This window comes from Symphalangus syndactylus, chromosome 13 (assembly GCF_028878055.3).
Source record: "Symphalangus syndactylus isolate Jambi chromosome 13, NHGRI_mSymSyn1-v2.1_pri, whole genome shotgun sequence".
Lineage (NCBI taxonomy): Eukaryota > Metazoa > Chordata > Mammalia > Primates > Hylobatidae > Symphalangus > Symphalangus syndactylus.
This window is the reverse complement of record NC_072435.2, coordinates 101,820,803-101,837,790: the sequence shown is the minus strand read 5'-3', so window position 1 is coordinate 101,837,790 and position 16,988 is coordinate 101,820,803. Positions and strand designations below refer to the sequence as shown.

The following is a 16,988-nucleotide window of genomic DNA, read 5'->3' as shown; positions in this document are numbered from 1 at the left end:
GCGACAAGTACTTAAGCAGAGAGGCCAGTCTTTAGCTTATTTCAGTAACCCAAGTGTGAGCTGCTGGTGGCTGGAATCAATGGAATAGCTGTGGAGGTCATGAGAAGTGGGAGATGCAAGATATATTTTGAAGATAAAGCCAGCAGGATTTGCTAATATATTGCATTGAATATGGAACAGGAGTGAGAGAAAGAGACAAGTCAAGGATGATTCCTGAGCAGCTGAACAGATGGAACTGGCATGTGCTGGGATGTGGAAGACTGAGCAGATGTGGAGGAGAAAATCAATTTTATGCTCATATTGTGCCTGTAAAGTAGGTACTATGGTTATCTTCCATAACAACTGGAACTCACTAAAGTGAAGTATTTTGCTCAAGGTCACCTAAGTGGCAAGAACCAAGATTTGAACTAGCTCTCCCTGATTCTACAGACTATAACCCTATAATGAAGCCAAGTTCACAGAAGCCCTGGTCTTGGCTTCCTTAGATCTGGGTTCCAACCAACTCTCAGCTGCAAGGGCTTTACCATTGACCATCAAGAGTTATACTGATGGCTCCCACTCAAATTAAACAAGGTCCCTCTTTTCCACAGGAGTGAAACTTGTGCACATGAAGGCTTCCCTTCCTCTAGAGAGAACACTGGAGGCCGCTTACCTTCCAGAACACCAAATTTAACAGCACTCATGCCAGCTGGAGGAGGCCCCAGATCCCTCTGGCCAGTGAAGTTTTGGTTGGTGAGTGAAATTCTAACTCATTAACTTGAAAATGAATGAGCTTCAGTGACTGTTAAGGCACCTCGGACTGAGCTGTCTGATTTCCATTCCAACTCTGGGTGCGAAGATTTCTCCATCCTTAGCCACCCAGTGATCATTATTTACCCATTTCAGCACTGGCCGGGCCTGCTAGGATTGCAAGCAGCTAAATGGTGCCTAACAGCACGGGCTCTGGTCAGTCCACCTGGGTTCAAATCCTGGTTCTATCACTTAATAGCTGTGGGAACTAGGACAGGTTTCTTAACTGTTCTATGCTTCTCTTCTGTTTTATCATCTGTAAAATGGGGAGAAGAGTAAGTCCTTCACAGGGTTGTTGTGAAGTTTAAAAGATATAATGGGTGCACCACAATCTCAGAAATCACCACTAAAGAACTTATTCATAACCAAATACCACCTGTTCCCCAAAAACCTATGGAAATAAAAAATAAAAAATATATGCAGAGTGCTTAGTACAATGACCACACATAAGCAAGACCCAACAAAAGTTTGCTATTAATTTTAATATTATTTTATTAGGCTTTTATTTTGTGCTGGGAGCAGTCGCTCACACCTGTAATGCCAGCACTTCAGAAGGCTGATGCAGGAGGATCACATGAGGCCAGGAGTTCAAGACCAGCCTGGCTAACACAGTGTAACAGCATCTCTATTAAAAATACAAAAAATTGAGCCGGGTGTGGTGGCACAGGCCTGTAATCTCAGCTACTCAGGATGCTGAGGCAGGAGAATCACTTGAACCCAGGAGGCAGAGGTTGCAGTGAGCTGAGATTGCACGCCACTGCACTCCAGCCTGGGTGACAGAGTGAGACCCTGTTTCAAAAACAAAACAAAACAAAACAAAAAGCCCAAAAAGCCTTTATTTTGTGCTCATTGTAGTGCTCATCATTCTTGTTGAGACTTCACTGCTTTGTGTATAGCACCAAACTGTGCCCCACAGAAAGGGATAGAAGTAAACAATTGTTTAGCACCCTGTAGTTTACAAAATATTTTCATGGGCATTATCAACTGATACCACCTGAGGATATGGATGTGTTAGCCAGAATTTACAGGAGGCTGTAGCGTCAGCTCATATCATACAGTCAATTTAATGAAGTGGCATCAAAATATAAAACCATTTTATGTTCACAAGTAATATGAACAGTAGGCCTTCCTTATCCCATCCCCCATACCATCTCTGGGTCTTACCCATCCCTCAAGTTCACATTAGAAGGGCAGGGATGCTACTGAGCACTTAGGACTGCAAAAACAAGTGGAAATGTGTTTATGTAATTCATTTATTGATTGCGACAGAGCGAGACCATCCCCACTATCACCATTGTCATCATCACCATCACCATTTCTATCATAATCACCACCATCATCCTCCTCATCATCATCATATCGAGTGTAGGCTGGAGGGTAGTAGTGTGATCTCGGCTCACTGCAACCTCCGCCTCCCGGATTCAAGCGATTCTCCTGCCTCAGCATCCTGAGTAGCTGAGATTACAGGCCTGTGCCACCACACCCAGCTAATTTTTTGTATTTTTAGTAGAGGCGGGGTTTCTCCATGTTGGCCAGGCTGATCTCGAACTCCTGACCTCAGGTGATCCACCTCTCTCAGCCTCCCGAAGTGCTGGAATTACAGGTGTGAGCCATTGTGCTTGGCCTATTTTTAAAGTAGTATCAAAATGTGCCCACATGAAAATGTCACATACTCATTCCTCAACCAAGAGGTGCCCCAGCTGGGCCCTTCCTCTTCTGCATGGACTTACAATATCTGGAGGTAGGCAGCTCCTGAGGATGTGCACCTGAGGCTGGGAAAGGTGGTCCTAGCTCTCCAGAGCCAAACTATAAAGAATGGCCCCCATCCCTAACACGTACTCAGTTTGCCGGGCATCCAGGCTCATGCCTTGGCCACTGGGGGCCTTGCCAACCTGGAACAGAGAAGAGGCAATCAACATTAACAGGGGCTTTCTATTTAGGCATTCTAACCAACATGCAGAAAGCCAAGAGGGCTGCAGGCTTAGAAAGCTTGACCTTATAATTTATGGTGCATGCGGTACGAGGGAGTTCTGAGGCATTTTTACACAAGCTGGATGAAAGGAAGCGATGTCTCCAGCTCCCCCTCTTCTCCGCCCACATTCCTGACCATCCAACACACTTTAGCAATGAAAAGGGATAGAGGAAACAAAACCAAGAGGAAAAGCAGAAGAGAAACTCCTCTAGATTCATGCTGTACTCAGAAACTGGGGTAGGAGGATGGAAGTCTCCAGGAAGAGCTGTTGATCCCTTCCTGCCTGCCCTGGAAGATGCGCTTCCATGACTGCCCACCAGCCTCCTCCTCTGGGTGTAACTGAACACCATGGTGGAGCCACACTTCAGAGAAACACACTGCTTGCTTTTAACGTTAAACACATCCTAGCCTGTGGTTTGTAAGCCACATATGGTCCTGGGAGCCCCAAGAAATAATGATGAAAGAAAATCGTTGAAATCTGGACACAGAAGCTCTGTGAAGCTATACTTTCCCTCAGTGACTCTGCAAATTGTATTAGCTGTCCAATATTCACTGAGCATTGCCATATGCCCAGTATCATGGTGTCTCTTGTCTAATCCTCATAACAGCAAGGTTGTTCTTTTTTTTCTTTTTTGAGACGGGGTCTTTCTATCACCTGGGCTGGAGTGCAATGGTAAACAGGGCTCACTGCAGCCTTGACTTTCCAGGCCCAAGCAATCCTCTCGCCTCAGCTCCCCAAGTAGCTGGGACTACAGTCATGCTCCACCATGTCTGGATAATTTTTTTTTTTTTGTATTTTTTGTAGGGACAGGGTTTTGCCATGTTGCCCAGGCTGGTTTTGAACTCCTGGGCTCAAGCAATCCACCTGCCTCGGCCTCCCCAAGTCCTGGGATTATAGGTGTGAGCCACCACGCCTGGCCCAGTGAGGTAGCAATTACTCCTATTTTATAGCTGAAGATACTGAGGTTCAGAGAGGTCACACTCCAAAGTCAGTCATGGAGCTGAATTTGAACCCAAGTCAGTCTATTCTACAGCCTATGTCTTAACCACTGTATGTACTATCTCCCAGAGGAAAAGAATGAGAGGGAAATGCTGAAAATATTAACAGTCCCATCGTCCTATTCTCTATTCATTCATTCAGTGCTCAGTAGAGGCAAAAATTGAGAAACCGTCCATTCTCATATCTGGCCTACAGTCTGGGTGTTTTTTTTTTTTTTTTTTTTTTTCCTGAGACAGGGTCTTGCTCTGTTGCCCAGGCTGGAGTACAGTGGTGCCATCATAGCTCACTATAACCTTGAATTCCTGGGCTCAAGCGATCCTCCTGTCTCAGCCTCCTGAATGCCACCACATCCAGCAAAATTTTTTTGGTGGAGTCAGGGTCTTGCTGTTATCCAGGCTGGTCTTGAACTCCTGACCTCCAGTGATCTTCCTGCCTTGGCCTCCCATAGTGTTGGGATTACAGGTGTGAGGCACTGCACTTGGCCTGGATCGATTTTTAAAAATTTAAATATCATTGAATTATTTTTGATAAGGATCAGATGACTATTTCTCTAAGAAACAGATTAATAATAAGAAAGGTCCTTAAAGATGCACCTTACAGAAAGGGTGACTCTGAAATCTATAGTAGTTTAGGGATACTTCTCAAGATCACACACTTTGGTAGTAGCACTAAAGGAGTAGGGCTCTTGCTTCCAAGGCCAGATCTTGGCAGCAAGCTGCTTTACCAGTTATCACTGCCTCTGCCCCTAACATGGAGAACTGCTTGAAGGGGGATAACCTCTTTTTGTGCACTAGAGATTTTAACAACACAATGCGAACTTAGCTGAACAGTTTTTAAACAAGGTTCTTGTGATGAGTGAGTCTTCTCATTTCCTCTGCTGTCTCCCCGCTCCACAGGTCAGAGACCTGCGCCCTGTTGAACCAGGAGGCTCCTACGGTGACTCCTGGTATTTAGTTGAAGTTGGGTGTTCCTCTCTGTCTGGGGCAGATGGTTTTATTTCTAGTCCAGAACCTGCTATAATTTACTCTGTCCTCCCACACTAATAGCGATTCTTCTATCTGCCAGCTTGGCTTCTACAGCCTTCTGCAATCTGGAGCCGCTCCACCCAGTTCATCTCTTTCTTCTCTACATGTAGAACACACCCTCATGGCCAACAGGTGTCCTGGGCTCACCCCATTTCCGCCACAGAAATATCCTCCCTGCTCTCCTCATATGCAAATCATTCTTCAAGGCACTGCTCAAGGTCTTTCTGCCCCCAAAGCCTGCCCATGTACCGCCCAATGGTTTGCTTTCCAAATCTCTTTACATTTATATTCCCAATTTACCTAAGTTGGCCCTTAACAGGTTTCTGTATATATCTCCAAGTGTAATGCAGGCTCCTTGAGGGCAGGCACACAAGTGTTTGTTCATTCACTAGAGGCTTTTAGTAGCACCTTATAAAGCGAGAAAGAAGGAGAAATATAAACTATGGTTGCTTCCAGTCCTCAAGGAGGGGAGACATACCTGGCACATAGTGGGCCCTCAACAAAGGTTTGCTATATTGAACTAACATATATGCTTCTCGTTGCAATTACTTGCTAAGTCCCATGAGAGGTATCAAGTGGTGTTACAGAGAACGTATCATCAGAGGTGGCATTTGAACCCTATAGGCTTTAAGGGCAGGGCATGGTTTTGTCTTTGTTAACAGAACTGGGAGGAGGTTACAGACAGAAGAAACAGCATTCCTACCACACACAGTGCCAGGTGCACACAGTGCCAGGCACACATCACTCACCAGGAACTGGGGAAAGCAGTGGAATTGAGTGAGTTCTGTCCCTGCCCCAGCACCAACTAGACTGAGTGAGTGGGCAAGTTGCTTAACTTCCCTGGGCCCGCGTTTCCTTCTCATTCTGAAGTGATTAAGCTGCACAGACTTCAGAAAGAAGCCGACTGAGTGAGGTTCGAATGATGACTATATGTGACCTTGAGCCAATCCGAAGCCGGCTCCCTCAGTCTCAATTTCCTTCCTACAAAATGGGTAAAATAATTTCTACCTCACAGGGCTTTTGTGAGATTTCGAGAACATATGTGAGTCGCTAAGCAAACAGCCTGGCAATACTAGATTTCCTTTTACAAAAGTAGGGGTGACAACCCTGATCTGCCTCTTTCTGTGCGGTTGCTGCTGACTCCGCAGCACCCATCCCAGAGGCTGTCAGGAGTCGGGGCCGTGGACAAACTTCATGACTCCGAAAGAGAAAACAGAGCTGAAAGGGCTTCGGGGGGAAAAAGTAAAGAGCTGGCCACAGCAGGCTAACTTGGCTAACGGGGACGCTCGGTGAATGCGTCCCCTTGAAGAGACTTACCGCAGTCGAGAATCTTTGCTAACTCGCATCAACCATGCCTCCGAAGCTGGCTGGATTTTAGACCCAAGGCAAAGGACAAGGCCCAACCCCATGGCGGGCTGGGAGAGTGAAAGCAGGGGGATTCCCCCAATTCCCAGCGGAAAGGAAGGGCGATCTGTTTACACCCGCTGACTCCCACTCCCGGGGCCAGGGATCCTTGGGCGTCCCCCTTCATTTCTCTCCTCTCCGCACAGGTCGGGAAGGGAGGGGGTCGTGCTTGGTCCGCGGCGCAGGGTCACCCCGGCTTTCGTCCCTCCGACCCCGCCTGGCCGCCCATACCCGGCCCCCGTCGACCCTGCTCGGCCGCTCCGGCTGGGGTCGATCTGGCCCTCCGCCCCCGGCCTGCGTGGAACCCGCCGGGCCGCCAGCTCCACCTCGGCCGCCTCCCCTCCCCTCCCCTCCGCTCCGCTCCGCATTTCTCCCCTCCCCTCGCGGCCACCTCGGCGCCCACCGCGGCCTCAGCAGACCCCGCCGGGCTCCCGCCCCGCGCCCGGCCACCCCCGCGCCGGCTTCCCGGCCCCCGTAGACCCCGCCCGGCCCTCCCTCTCCGGGGTCGTGGCGGCGGGGAGGAGGGGCCGCCCGGCCGGCGTGCGTGGCAGGCTCTCCCGGCTCGGCTTGCTCGGCCTCCCTTACCGGGAGGCGGGGTCGGCGCCGCGGCGGCGGAGGCAGGCCCACTCCTCCTGCCTCCTCGGCCCGGCCTCCTTCCCCGGCCGCGCGTCCTCTCGGCCGCTCCGACGCCAGCAGCGCCCGCGTGCCGCTCGCCCAGTCCCGGGGGAGCCCCTGCAAGTTTCCCGGGCCGCGCGCCGCGCTCGCTCGCCTCCCAGCCCGTGGCCCGAGCCGCCGCCGCGCCCGCCATGCCCTCGGCCAAACAAAGGGGCTCCAAGGGCGGCCACGGCGCCGCGAGCCCCTCGGAGAAGGGTGCCCACCCGTCGGGCGGCGCGGATGACGTGGCGAAGAAGCCGCCGCCGGCGCCGCAGCAGCCGCCGCCGCCCGCGCCGCACCCGCAGCAGCACCCGCAGAACCAGGCGCACGGCAAGGGCGGCCACCGCGGCGGCGGCGGCGGCAAGTCCTCCTCCTCCTCCTCCGCCGCCGCTGCCGCCGCCTCGTCCTCGGCGTCCTGCTCGCGCAGGCTCGGCAGGGCGCTCAACTTTCTCTTCTACCTCGCCCTGGTGGCGGCGGCCGCTTTCTCGGGCTGGTGTGTCCACCACGTCCTGGAGGAGGTCCAGCAGGTCCGGCGCAGCCACCAGGACTTCTCTCGGCAGAGGGAGGAGCTGGGCCAGGGCTTGCAGGGCGTCGAGCAGAAGGTGGGTACCCCCGGCCCCCCAACTGTCCCCATCAACTGCGGCCTCCGGACCCACGGCCGGGCTCCTTCGTGCTTCCCGACCCGCCCCTAGCGCTGCCTGCCCAGGCCCCGAGGCGGGAGCCGGCCGCTCCTCCTTGGCGGGCCCTGGCCTAGACACCCCCCTCTATGCGGCCCCCTAGTTCCGAGGCAGTCCCCAGACCCCCTTTGTTAATGGCTGCGGAGGAATCGGCCCCGAGGGATGGGCCGCCGCGAGGATGGCCAGGCCCGCCTGGCAGGGTGGGCCAAGGGCCTGTCACAGGGCATTAGCGGTGACCTGTAAGGAAGCCGGCAGGCTCCGGGGAGCCCATTCTTTCTGGATTAGGAACCGCTGAATGGGCAGAGTTGTCTGAAAAGGAGGTTGGAAGGGAAGCCAGCGCATTCCTGGAAGCCTCAGGCAAGGCCCCACCTCAGCTCTGCCTGTGGGAGACATCCGAGCGGGGTTTTTGATAGACCCGGAGCTGGCATTCTTACTCATTTAGAGGTCCAAATGAAATACCATCTATCTTTAGGTCCCTTGTCCTGTGTTGGACCAGCCTGCCTAGGTGGGCCTTTGACGTAGTCTTACTTCAGCTTTTTTGGATTTTCTTTTGAGAGGGAGTCTGGCTGTGTCGCCCAGGGTGGAGTGCAGTGGTGCGATCTCAGCTCACTGCAACCTCTGCCTCCCAGGTTCCAGCGATTCTCCTGCCTCAGCCTCCTGAGTAGCTGGGATTTACAGGCATGTGCCACCACGCCCGGCTGATTTTTTATTAGTAGTAGAGACAAGGTTTCACCGTGTTGGCCAGGCTGGTCTGGAACTCCTGACCTCAAATGATCCGCCTGCCTCGGCTTCCCAAAGTGCTGGGATTACAGGCGTGAGCCACTGCACCCGGCCCTACTTCAGCTTTAGGGGAAGGGAAGGGCCAAAAATACTAGATCATACTGGTGAATAATACTTCTAGCCACATTTATATGGTGTTTAGAATGCTTACTCACATATTATCTAATTCTTATAGCTACCCTGGGAGGGAGGGAGGACTAACAGTTTTGATTTCATTTCCCAGAGCGGAACATTGAGGTTTAGACAGAGGAGTGAGTTGACAAAGTCCCCAGCTGGTGAGTGGCAGACACATGAGAATGTCTAGGTCACTGCCCTGTTCTTTAAGGGTCCACAGGGGTCCATTTCAGGTATAGATGGACCCAACTCTCAAGGCGAAGGTGCTTAGCTTCCACCCTTCTGTGGTTTTTCCATACCAAGTACGGCCCCTTTGATCTCATTCGCCCTGCACTGTGTCATTGCTCAATAAAACTTGGTTGCAAGACTGAAACAAAAAATCCCGCCACTTCTGATCCCGGAGCCACTGCCTCCTTTTCCCAGCATGCTGTCTGTCCTGCCAAGTTGCTCTCTGCTTTTGTTGAGTGTGCAGGACTAGGAATTTCCTCTTAAGCTGGCAGAGCATGGCCGGGCGTGGTGGCTCACGCCTGTAATCTCGGCACTTTAGGAGGCCGAGGCGAGCGGATCACCTGAGGTCAGAAGTTTGAGAGCAGCCTGACCAACATGGTGAAACCCTGTGCCTACTAAAAATACAAAAATTAGCGGGGTGTGGTGGCACATACCTGTAGTCCTAGCTACTCAGGAGGCTGAGGCAGGAGAATTGCTTGAACCCGGGAGGTGGAGGTTGCAGTGAGCGGAAATCCTGCCAGTGCACCCCAGCCTGGGCGACAGAGTGAGACTCCGTCTCAAAAAAAAAAAAAAGACTGGCAGAGCAACTGGAATGAGTCAGCCTGCTAAATGCTGCAGGCCAAGGGAGGTGACTTTTCTAAGGGAATTAAGTAGGCAGTGCTGCGTTGCCTATCCTGAATGTCAAACCATTCTTAAAAAATAGACATAATGCTGAAGTATAATGACTAGCCTCTGTTTCTTCTCTTTCATCCACCTACTTACTAGTCAATCATAATATTTATTGAAGTCTGATAGTTGCATGGCTCTGTGTAGGCTTTGTGGGAGGGTATGAAGGAGCAAAAGACACGAATCACTTGTGCAGCGCATAAGGAGGTGTCAGTTGAGGGTAACTCCTGTGAAAGTTCAGAAGAGGGAGGGTGTGGAATTTCGCCTGTATCCCGGTGGCCAGGGTAGTGCCAGCCATCTAGCTCGTGATCGATAAATGTTGAGAGGACTGTGATGAACACCGTGGCAGGGGCACTATTTTGAGCATGTTTAAGAGAGGAGGTGGCTACCCTGCCAATGGCAGAGTCACATTTAGGAAATTGTGAGAGAGGGTAGGTTGGAAGCTGAGGCCAAAATAGGGAAGGTCTTGAATCCAGGTTAATTCTCTGTGCTTCTCCCTGCCCCTCCCTTAGTCCCTTCTTTTTGCTTCTCATCCCTTCTCCATCACAGCTATGTATATAGATCACTTTCTTCTTTAGGGCTCAGTTTTCCCATCCACACAATGAGAAGAGGGCTCCGTCCAGACTTTTAAGAATCCTCATGGCTCTAAAATCATTGAAATAGTGACTTCTCTGTTTTTTATTTCATATTTTATATTTCGTAGAGACAGGGTCTCGCTCTGTCACCAGGCTGGAGCATAGTGGTGTGATCGTAGCTCACTGCAGCCTTGAGCTCCTGGCCTCAAGTGTTCCTTTTGCCTCAGCCTCACAAGTAGCTGGGACTACAGGCATGCACAAGCATGTCCAGCTATTTATTTATTTTTAAAATTTTTGGTAGAGACAGGGTCTTGCTGTGTTGCTCAGGCTGGTCTCAAACTCCTGGGCTCAAGCAGTCCTCCTGTCTCGGCCTCTCAAAGTGCTGGGATTACAGATGTGAGCCACTGCGCCTGGCTGACCACTTTTCTTTTAATTTAGTAGTGTAATCAAACTATAATTTAATGTGTCATATTTATGGTGCACTTATTACGTGCCAGGCACTATGCAAAGCATTTGAAAATGCATCATCTGCTGACTCTCACAACAACCCCAAGAGGTAGGTACTATTATCAGCCCTCTTTGACAGATGAGAAAAGTGAGAGGCTAAGTAACTGAGCAGTCATACAGCTAGTAAGTGGCTGGGCTAGGATCCAAACTGTTGTCTAACTCCTAGAACACTATTAACCACTCCACTATTTAGCCTAGTACATAGTAGATGCCCAATAAATGTTCCATTGACTTGAGACTCAGAACATGGCCAGAACAGTGTTAGGATTTGCCATAGAATGTGGCTACTCTCTCTGTATCTTTGGGGTGGCCAGTAAATAAGTTATTTTGCATTGAGGAACCAATTGTGTTTGGTTCTCTGACAGCCTAAGTTTGAACCCTTTTATAACTCTTGGTTACTTGTTGGGTGGTGGAGTTTGGTTCATAGCAGGGAAGTATACTTACAGTATTCATAATTAGTGTTCACTAGGGGTCAGCCATGCTATTAAATGCTTTATAGCCATGATTTCGGTTCTCCCAGCCACCCTCTGAGGCAGGTGTCATTTAGTAGCACCATTTTGCTGCAGATGGGGCAGTTGAGGACTGGCTGTGTAACTCATTCAAGGTCACACACAGACCATAAGTTGTGTAGCTGGAGTTGGGTGCCCACCTGTCTCTTGTTCTCCAGATGTTCTTGTTATTGGAGAATGGCTCAAATCTTCTGAATGACTGTAGCACAGGCAGAGAGGCTGGCCTGTCCTTACCCAGAGGATTCAGCAGGCACAAGTGGGTCCTGGGCTTCAGAAAGTGTTGGCAGTTCATCTCTAGGCCCTCTGAAGAGCCTGTGTTGCCCTGGCAGATCCAGTGTGATATAAAGCAATGGTAGGAGTAGGCTAGGCCTGGTAGGGACAGTTTAATGAGACTAGGACCTATTTGTGGAAGAGTGAGCTCCCTGGTCATATTTCTTTGTTTTCTTGTCTAGATTCTCTGGCTAAGGAGTCAGGGCTTCAGGAGTTGGCAGTCTCTCTTCCAGGTACTCAGGGCACTTTGAAGTCAGTGCCCCTGCCTGAGCATATCACATACTGGTTGAGAGCTCAGGTTCTGAAATGAAGCATTTTGGGATTTTGACATTTGAGCCTACTACTTACCAGTTTCCTCATTAGTAAAATGGAGATCACTGGGAGATACCAACTCATGAGATTATGATGAGGGTGTAATGAGATGATGTGTCTGAAGTCCTTTGTATAGTTATTGGTCCATCACAAGTGTCTGGTTGAATGTCAACCACTGCTAACACCTAGTCCCCCCACCCTAGGGTGTAACCTTGAGGGCAAGGATCCTAGCCATTATTTCATCTCTGGCATCTTGCCCGTGGCCTGCCACTTAGTGGGCATCTCACATTTATTGGAGGAACAGATATTTCCAATGCATATTGATGATAATGAGTTCTTTGCACATAAAAATGCACAACTCATAGTCCCCTCAGTAGGGGAACACCATATTCTTTTTTATAGTGTTGGGGGTTGGGTATAATTTCTGTTCTAGTCTCCTTCCTAACAATTTGTGAAGAGCCAGCCCAGGTCAGGGCTGACAGGGATCAGAGGAGACATGGACCAGCTCATCAGGCTTTGCTTGAATTCCCTCATTCTGTGATTCCATCAAAAAACACTGGATGAAAGCCTGCCATGTTGAAGGTACTGTGCTCACCTGCTCACACCTCTGTTCTGAGTGCTATGCTTAGAACAGGCAGACACTGTGATTTAATAACCTAGTTTCAGAGTTGAGCTCTCTCCAGTACCTTCACAGAGTGTCCTTTAAGACTCAGGTCGTATTTGGTTGGGCAGGGAAATTGTCTAGTATTCTGGAGCCCTTTAGAACCTTATTCTAATCTGCCTTAAAACAGACTGATGGAGCTAGACAGCACTTTAGAGACCTATTTGCTATTGGATGAGGAGCCTGGGACTTGGAAAGTGAATGTGACTCTTAATGCTTACAGAGCTGTCTACTGGTGGGGCTGGCACGAAAGCTGAGGCTTGCTGTTCACATCCCACTTCAGTTTATCCTCCTGCCTTTTGGCATGGGCTGAGGATAGTTCTAGGAATCTGCAGACTTACCAGGTGCTTCAGAAGAAATGGGAAATAATCACGATGATGATAGCTGCCATGTATTGGGTGTTCACTATGTGCTGGGCACAGTTTAAGTACTTGATATATTATTAATTCACTTAATCCTCATATGGACAATCATATGAGTCCGGTACTGTTTTCCCATCCTTCAGCTGAGGAAACCAAGGTACAGATAGGCTAAATAACTTCCCCAAGATCACACTGCTGGGAAGTGTTGAAGTTATGATTTGAACCTAGGCAGTCTGGCTCCAGAGACTGCTGTTTTATTTTTTAACTTTTTATCATGGCAGTGTTCAAGTGTAAACAAAAAAAGAACAATATAATGAACCCCAGTTTCAAGAATTACTGATGTTTTGCCATTCTTTTTTCATTCCATCAGCACCCCTCCCCTCTGCCATTTTTTTTTTTTTTTTTGGCTGGAGTTAGAAGTCTGACTCTGAACCACTCTCTTGCCCTATGCCTGCCCAACCTGGTCTCCCTTGTTCTCCAGATGCTATTGGTGTTGAATGGTCATAGCATAGGCAGAGAGGTTGTCCTGTCCTGAAGCCAGAAAATTTACTAGGCAGAAGTGGGTCCAGGGCTTCAGAAAATGTTGGCAGTTCAGCTTTAGGGCCTCTGAAGAGCCTGTGTTGTCCTGGCAGATCCAGGGGATAGTGAATTAGGAATTAGTTTTAAAATGAATCCCTGGCTGACATTCTAAGTTTACCCAAAGCATGTTAGGATTTATTTGCAACTGATAAGAGTTCCTTTCCTTTCCTTCCCTTTCTCCTCCTTTCCCTGTTTGTTTTAACAGAACACAGCATATCACACCTAACAAAGTTTACAGTATTACTTGAGTATCATCTGACACCCAGTCCAGAATCACAGTTCCTTGATTATTTCAAAAATGGCTTTAAAAATTTTATTTACTCATTTTTTAATTTTTTTGTTGTTTTAGAGACAGAAGCTCACTCTGTTGCCCAGGCTCAAGGCACCCCTGGGCTCAAGGCAACCTGTCACCTTAGCTTCCCAAGTAGCTGGGACTACAGGTGGACACTACCAGGCCCAGCTCAAAGATGTCTTTTTAATAGTTGGTTTGTTCAAATCAGAATCTATATAAGATCCACACATTATATTTGATTGAAAAATTTCCTAAATTTCTTTCAGTCTGTAAGTTTCCTGTTTTTCCTTCTTTTAAAGTGCCACTTAGTTGTTGAAGATCCTGGTTCTTTGTCCTGTAGAATTTTCCACATTGTGGGTTTGGCTGATTACATCCTCATGACATGTCTCTCCTGCATGATGGGGACTTGGTAGAGTCAGGTTCTTGTTTTCTGTCTTTTCCTTTTTTTTTTTTTCTTTTTTTGCAACAAAGCATTAAAGGTGGCACCATGTGCCACCTTTAATGGTTATTAATCCATTTATTACCAGGTTATTAATCATTGTGCTGTCCAGCCTGATTAGTCAGGCCTGGGTTATAAATCATCCCTGGAGCACTAGGAGGGGGCCCTAGGATTAGTCCTCAAAACCATATGGACTATATGTGGAAGGATGTTTCTCCAAAGGAAAATTGTGGTGCCATTCTGGAAAAAAACGGGACCTGGAGGCTGGGCAGACAAAAAAAGTTGTATCATGTGAAACTCATTAGCTCTTCTCAGCAATTAACGTCTGGATTTTGATTACAGGTGCAGTCTTTGCAAGCCACATTTGGAACTTTTGAGTCCATTTTGAGAAGCTCCCAACATAAACAAGACCTCACAGAGAAAGCTGTGAAGCAAGGGGAGAGTGAGGTCAGCCGGATCAGCGAAGTGCTGCAGAAACTCCAGAATGAGATTCTCAAAGACCTCTCGGATGGGATCCATGTGGTGAAGGACGCGCGGGAGCGGGACTTCACGTCCCTGGAGAACACGGTGGAGGAGCGGCTGACGGAGCTCACCAAATCCATCAACGACAACATCGCCATCTTCACAGAAGTCCAGAAGAGGAGCCAGAAGGAGATCAATGACGTGAAGGCAAAGGTTGCCTCCCTGGAAGAATCCGAGGGGCACAAGCAGGATTTGAAAGCCTTAAAGGAAGCTGTGAAGGAGATCCAGACCTCAGCCAAGTCCAGAGAGTGGGACATGGAGGCCCTGAGAAGTGCCCTTCAGACTATGGAGTCCGACGTCTACACCGAGGTCCGCGAGCTGGTGAGCCTCAAGCAGGAGCAGCAGGCTTTCAAGGAGGCGGCCGACACGGAGCGGCTTGCCCTGCAGGCCCTCACGGAGAAGCTTCTCAGGTCCGAGGAGTCCGTCTCCCGCCTTCCGGAGGAGATCCGGAGACTGGAGGAAGAGCTCCGCCAGCTGAAGTCCGATTCCCACGGGCCGAAGGAGGACGGAGGCTTCAGACACTCGGAAGCCTTCGAGGCGCTCCAGCAAAAGAGTCAGGGACTGGACTCCAGGCTCCAGCACGTGGAGGATGGGGTGCTCTCCATGCAGGTGGCTTCTGCGCGCCAGACCGAGAGCCTGGAGTCCCTCCTGTCCAAGAGCCAGGAGCACGAGCAGCGCCTGGCCGCCCTGCAGGGGCGCCTGGAAGGCCTGGGGTCCTCAGAGGCAGACCAGGATGGCCTGGCCAGCACGGTGAGGAGCCTGGGCGAGGCCCAGCTGGTGCTGTACGGCGACGTGGAGGAGCTGAAGAGGAGTGTGGGCGAGCTCCCCAGCACTGTGGAATCACTCCAGAAGGTGCAGGAGCAGGTGCACACGCTGCTCAGTCAGGACCAAGCCCAGGCCGCCCGTCTGCCTCCTCAGGACTTCCTGGACAGACTTTCTTCTCTAGACAACCTGAAAGCCTCAGTCAGCAAAGTGGAGGCGGACTTGAAAATGCTCAGGACTGCCGTGGACAGTTTGGTTGCATACTCGGTCAAAATAGAAACCAACGAGAACAATCTGGAATCAGCCAAGGGTTTACTAGATGACCTGAGGAATGATCTGGATAGGTTGTTTGTGAAAGTGGAGAAGATTCATGAAAAGGTCTAAATGAATTGCGTGTGCAGGGCGCGGATTTAAAGTCCAATTCCTCATGACCAAAAAATGTGTGGTTTTCTCCCATGTGTCCCCCACCCCCCAATTTCTTGTCCCCTCTTAAAGAGCAGTTGTCACCACCTGAACACCAAGGCATTGTATTTTCGTGCCCAGTTAATTTATTGACAATGTTTAAGTTCTCTGCTTCTGCATTTGGTTGGTTTCCTGAAGTGCAGCCCCTGTGAATAACAGGTGGCTTTTCATGGATGTCTCTAGTCAGAGAAAAATGATAAAGGCTTAAATTGAGGATTAACAGAAGCAGATTAACCTCAGAAATCCTGTCTGGCTGGCAGATTTCAAGTAAAAAAAAAAAAAAAAAAAGGTGGGTTGGGGGGACACTTTTCTTTCTAGTTGTCTTTAAGGAAAATTAATTTTACTTTTTTTTTGTACTGGCCGAAATTTTTATGAGGTATCTCTCACTTGTCTTCCACTTTGAACCGGTTAAAGCTCATAGCTGTCAGCTCTGAATGAGGAGGGGAGAAGCCCCTGCCTGGGTCTTTCTTTGAAAGGAATCCGCTGTTTGAGGGCCGCCTCCCCTGTGTTGTGCGTGTCGTTTCTCTTCCTGATGCATCTTGTGATATCAGAGGTAACTATGCAAAGCATCCAGACGGTTCTGAATGTGAAGCACTACACCCAGCAGAGTCCTGGTGCCCTCTGTCCCCACTGCCGGCCCGTGTTCTCTCTCCGGAGGTCACCAAGGAACACACAGGTTTAGACTACCAGAAAGGGAAGTCCTTGGGTTCTTTTCAAAAAATGCGTGAGGAGAGCTGTCCACAGTGGAATGGGGGGTCTCCCTGGGGAATGTAGGCCAAGTCCTTTTATTTTAACATGATATCCATGAAGAGGTTTGCTGTCTGGGCAGCCCTGTCGGCAAGGAGCGTGCATACTGCATTTCTGTAATTGTTTGCTGTATCTCCCTTCCCTCTGAGCTGTATTGTTCTTTAATGGCTGTCTTGCCCTTCCAAAAAAAATTGAAAACAAAAAAAACAAAAAAAACCCCGGAAAGTAAAAAAAAAAAAAAAAAAAGTTTTGTTTAGTTTACTGTGAAATGAACTGTATGGCTTATTTACAGTATTTTTAATTCTTAATAAACACTTGAGCTTTGTTATGACTTTTCCAGAGTGGTTACATTCTGAGAATTTCGCAATTATGATGTGTTTTATTAGCATGTGGTATAAACGGTTAGCAAATAGGTAAGTTTACTATTTGAAGGCTGTTTTTTCTTTTAATTCTGAAACCAAGATGGCCTCACTGTTGGGCCAGGGACCTCCTTTGATGGACTGTTAGCAAGTGTGTTCAATGATTACTTGTCTCCAGCTCTGTTAGCTTCAAGCACAGGATCTCAACCCTCACTACCTATTAGAATCTTCCTGGGAGCTTTTAAAAAATGCCTGGGTCCTGCCCGCACAGATGCTGATTGAATAGGCATAAAGAAGCTGGCACTAGTTTTTGTTTTTGTT

The 16,988-nt window shown here is 49.1% G+C and overlaps 1 protein-coding gene and 1 long non-coding RNA gene across 2 annotated transcripts; one reads left to right on the top strand and one right to left on the bottom strand.

The window, feature by feature from the left end:
* Window positions 1-2,024: 2,024 nt before the first annotated feature.
* Window positions 2,025-6,483, bottom strand: LOC129459458 (uncharacterized). The gene is made up of 2 exons (XR_010115149.1): window positions 6,104-6,483; window positions 2,025-5,194 (listed from the first exon to the last, which is right to left on the bottom strand). It is a non-coding gene; the product is annotated as an uncharacterized lncRNA (long non-coding RNA).
* A 209-nt stretch (window positions 6,484-6,692) lies between these two features.
* CKAP4 (cytoskeleton associated protein 4) lies at window positions 6,693-16,639 on the top strand. Its single transcript, XM_055236171.2, has 2 exons — window positions 6,693-7,446; window positions 14,158-16,639. Exons 1-2 carry the CDS (start codon window positions 6,997-6,999, stop codon window positions 15,481-15,483), a joined length of 1,776 nt encoding a protein of 591 aa, XP_055092146.1. The 5' UTR covers window positions 6,693-6,996; the 3' UTR covers window positions 15,484-16,639.
* The last annotated feature ends 349 nt before the right edge of the window (window positions 16,640-16,988 follow it).

Excerpts from the sequence above, each read along its gene's own strand:
- CKAP4 (XM_055236171.2), top strand. The coding sequence starts at position 6,997 with ATGCCCTCGGCCAAACAAAGGGGCTCCAAGGGCGGCCACGGCGCCGCG. Across the intron at positions 7,447-14,157 it reads TGCAGGGCGTCGAGCAGAAG|GTGCAGTCTTTGCAAGCCAC; the intron begins GTGGGTACCCCC and ends TTTTGATTACAG.